We start from the raw sequence: 2540 nt of genomic DNA, 5'->3' as shown, positions 1-2540 counted from the left end.
TCATCCATCCATCCATCCATCCATCCTTCCATCCATCCATCCATCCAACATGTATTACGAACCCAAAGCTGAATCATGTATTTTTTCAAATGTCGGCGAATCACACCTAACAACAGCCGTCTCTGGTTCCCTCACAGGACGGCCGTGTGTCCTTCATAGGCCACCAGCTGGGCGGAGTTTCCTATTCACCCAACAATCGGGATCAGCAGGTCAAGTTTGCCCGTGCAGTTCAGATCACCTACTACCTCCGTAACCATGGGCCCGTGGTGCAGGACGCCATCGCTGAGCGCTGGGAGAACGAGTTTTGCGCCCTGGCCAGCCGGCTGTCCAAGGCCGAAGCTCCGCACGCAACTGATCAGCTTCACATTCAGTCTCTTACGTCCTTCAGCCTGTGGCGGGACTTTCACCAGACAGGCGTGCTGGCCAAGGGGGAGGTGCTGGTCAGTCTGGTGTTGGTGCTCTTGGCTGCCACCATCTCCAGCTCCATGCGGGACTGTCTTAGGGGGAAGCCGTTCCTCGGCCTCCTTGGTGTGCTGACGATTTGTATCGCCAACGTGACAGCTGCAGGGATTTTCTTTATATCAGATGGGAAGTTTAACTCTACCCTGCTGGGAATCCCTTTCTTTGCCATGGGTGAGTAGAGGCAGTGAATCTGAGTGTGCATGAGAGCATGGTGCTTACGGTTCCTCAGGGAGCAGGGCGTCTGGATCATCCCCCCAAAAAAATCTTAACCAAGATGATTCTGGTTAATGCTGAAATCAGGATTATTTAGCACTATCACTTATTTACCGTGGGAAAAAAAAACAGCATTGAAACCACAGAAAGAACAGCCAATGTGATGCTATTGAACCTTCCCTTAAAATAACTGAATATTAAATATGAATATAGAGAGAAGCAATTGAAAATTGCATTGTAGTGCACAATAAAAACTAACACTAATTATATAATTTAAAAAGACAATGTATATTAATAAATATAAATTGTTAATATATTTTATCATAATAATATACTATACAATCCACAAAAATATGTTCATGTATAAAAATACATTATACTATACAATCCACAAAAATATGTTTATGTATAGCCTATATAGCCTATATACATAATATAAATATATATACTGTATATATATACATATATACATATATACAGTATATACAGGACTGTCTCAGAAAATTAGAATATTGTGATAAAGTTCATTATTTTCTTTAATGCAATTAAAAAAACAAAAATGCCATACATCCTGGATTCATTACAAATCAACTGAAATATTGCAAGCCTTTTATTATTTTAATATTGCTGATTATGGCTTAGAGCTTGAGAAAACTCAAAAATCCTATCTCAAAAAATTAGAATATCACCAAAAAGTATACCAGTGGGCTAGTCAACCAATCACTTGAGTCGTCTAATTAACTCAAAACACCTGCAAGGGTTTCCTGAGCCTTTAAAAACACTCAGCTTGGTTCAGTAAACTAAATCACAAGTATGGGGAAGACTACTGATCTGACTGCTGTCCAGAGGACCATCATTGACACCCTCCATCAGGAGGGTAAGACACAAAAAGAAATTTGTCAAAAAGCAGGCTGTTCACAGAGTGCAGTTTCAAAGCACATTCATAAAAAGTCTGTTGGAAGGGGGAAATGTGGCAGGAAACGCTGCACAACCAAGAGAGATGACCGCAGCCTTAATGGCATTGTGAAGAAGAGCCGCTTTCACAATTTGGGGGAGCTTCAAAGACAGTGGGCTGAAGCTGGAGTGCAGGTATCAAAAGCCACTGTTCACAGACGTGTCCGGGAATTGGGCTACAATAGCCGTATTCCCATGGTCAAGCCACTTCTGAACTCAAAACAACGGAAGAAGCGTCTGACTTGGGCTATCGAAAAGAAGCACTGGACAGTTGCAGAGTGGTCCAAAGTCCTCTTTTCAGACGAAAGCAAGTTTTGCATTTCATTTGGAAGTCAAGGCGCCAGAGTCTGGAGAAAGGCTGGAGAGGAGCAAAATCCAAGTTGCTTGAAATCCAGTGTTAAGTTCCCACAGTCTGCGATGGTTTGGGGAGCCATGTCAGCTGCTGGTGTTGGTCCACTGTGTTTCATCAAGTCCAGAGTAAATGCTGCTGTGTACCAAGAGATTTTAGAGCACTACATGCTTCCGTCTGCTGAAAAGCTCTATGGCGATGATGATTTCATTTTCCAGCATGATCTGGCACCTGCCCACAGTGCCAAAAGCACCAGTAACTGGTGTACTGACCATGGCATTACTGTCCTCGATTGGCCTGCCAATTCCCCTGACCTAAACCCCATTAAGAATTTGTGGAGTATTGTGAAGAAGAAGCTGAAAGACACCAGACCCAACAGTGCAATTGAGCTAAAGGCCGCTATTGAAGCATCCTGGGCATCCATAACACCTCAGCAATGCCACAGGTTGATTGCCTCCATGCCACGCCGCATTGATGCAGTAATCCAGGCAAAAGGATTCCCAACGAAGTACTGACTGCATTAATGGAGATTTTCAAATGTTTGATTTTGTTTTGCTGATAT

The 2540-nt window shown here is 43.2% G+C and overlaps 1 protein-coding gene across 1 annotated transcript in view; it reads left to right on the top strand.

Moving 5' to 3' along the window:
• ptchd4 (patched domain containing 4) overlaps nt 1–2540 on the top strand; it is an 18200-nt gene that overhangs the window by 8879 nt on the left and 6781 nt on the right. Inside the window, exon 2 of the mRNA XM_025053680.1 lies at nt 136–633. Within this exon, the coding sequence (XP_024909448.1) occupies nt 136–633 (498 nt within the window). The remainder of the gene's footprint in view (nt 1–135; nt 634–2540) is intronic.

Source organism: Cynoglossus semilaevis, unplaced genomic scaffold (genome assembly GCF_000523025.1).
Source record: "Cynoglossus semilaevis isolate Cse_v1.0 unplaced genomic scaffold, Cse_v1.0 scaffold476, whole genome shotgun sequence".
In the NCBI taxonomy this organism is placed as follows: domain Eukaryota; kingdom Metazoa; phylum Chordata; class Actinopteri; order Pleuronectiformes; family Cynoglossidae; genus Cynoglossus; species Cynoglossus semilaevis.
Note: the sequence above shows the minus strand (reverse complement) of the source record. Positions and strands in the feature narration are given on the sequence as shown.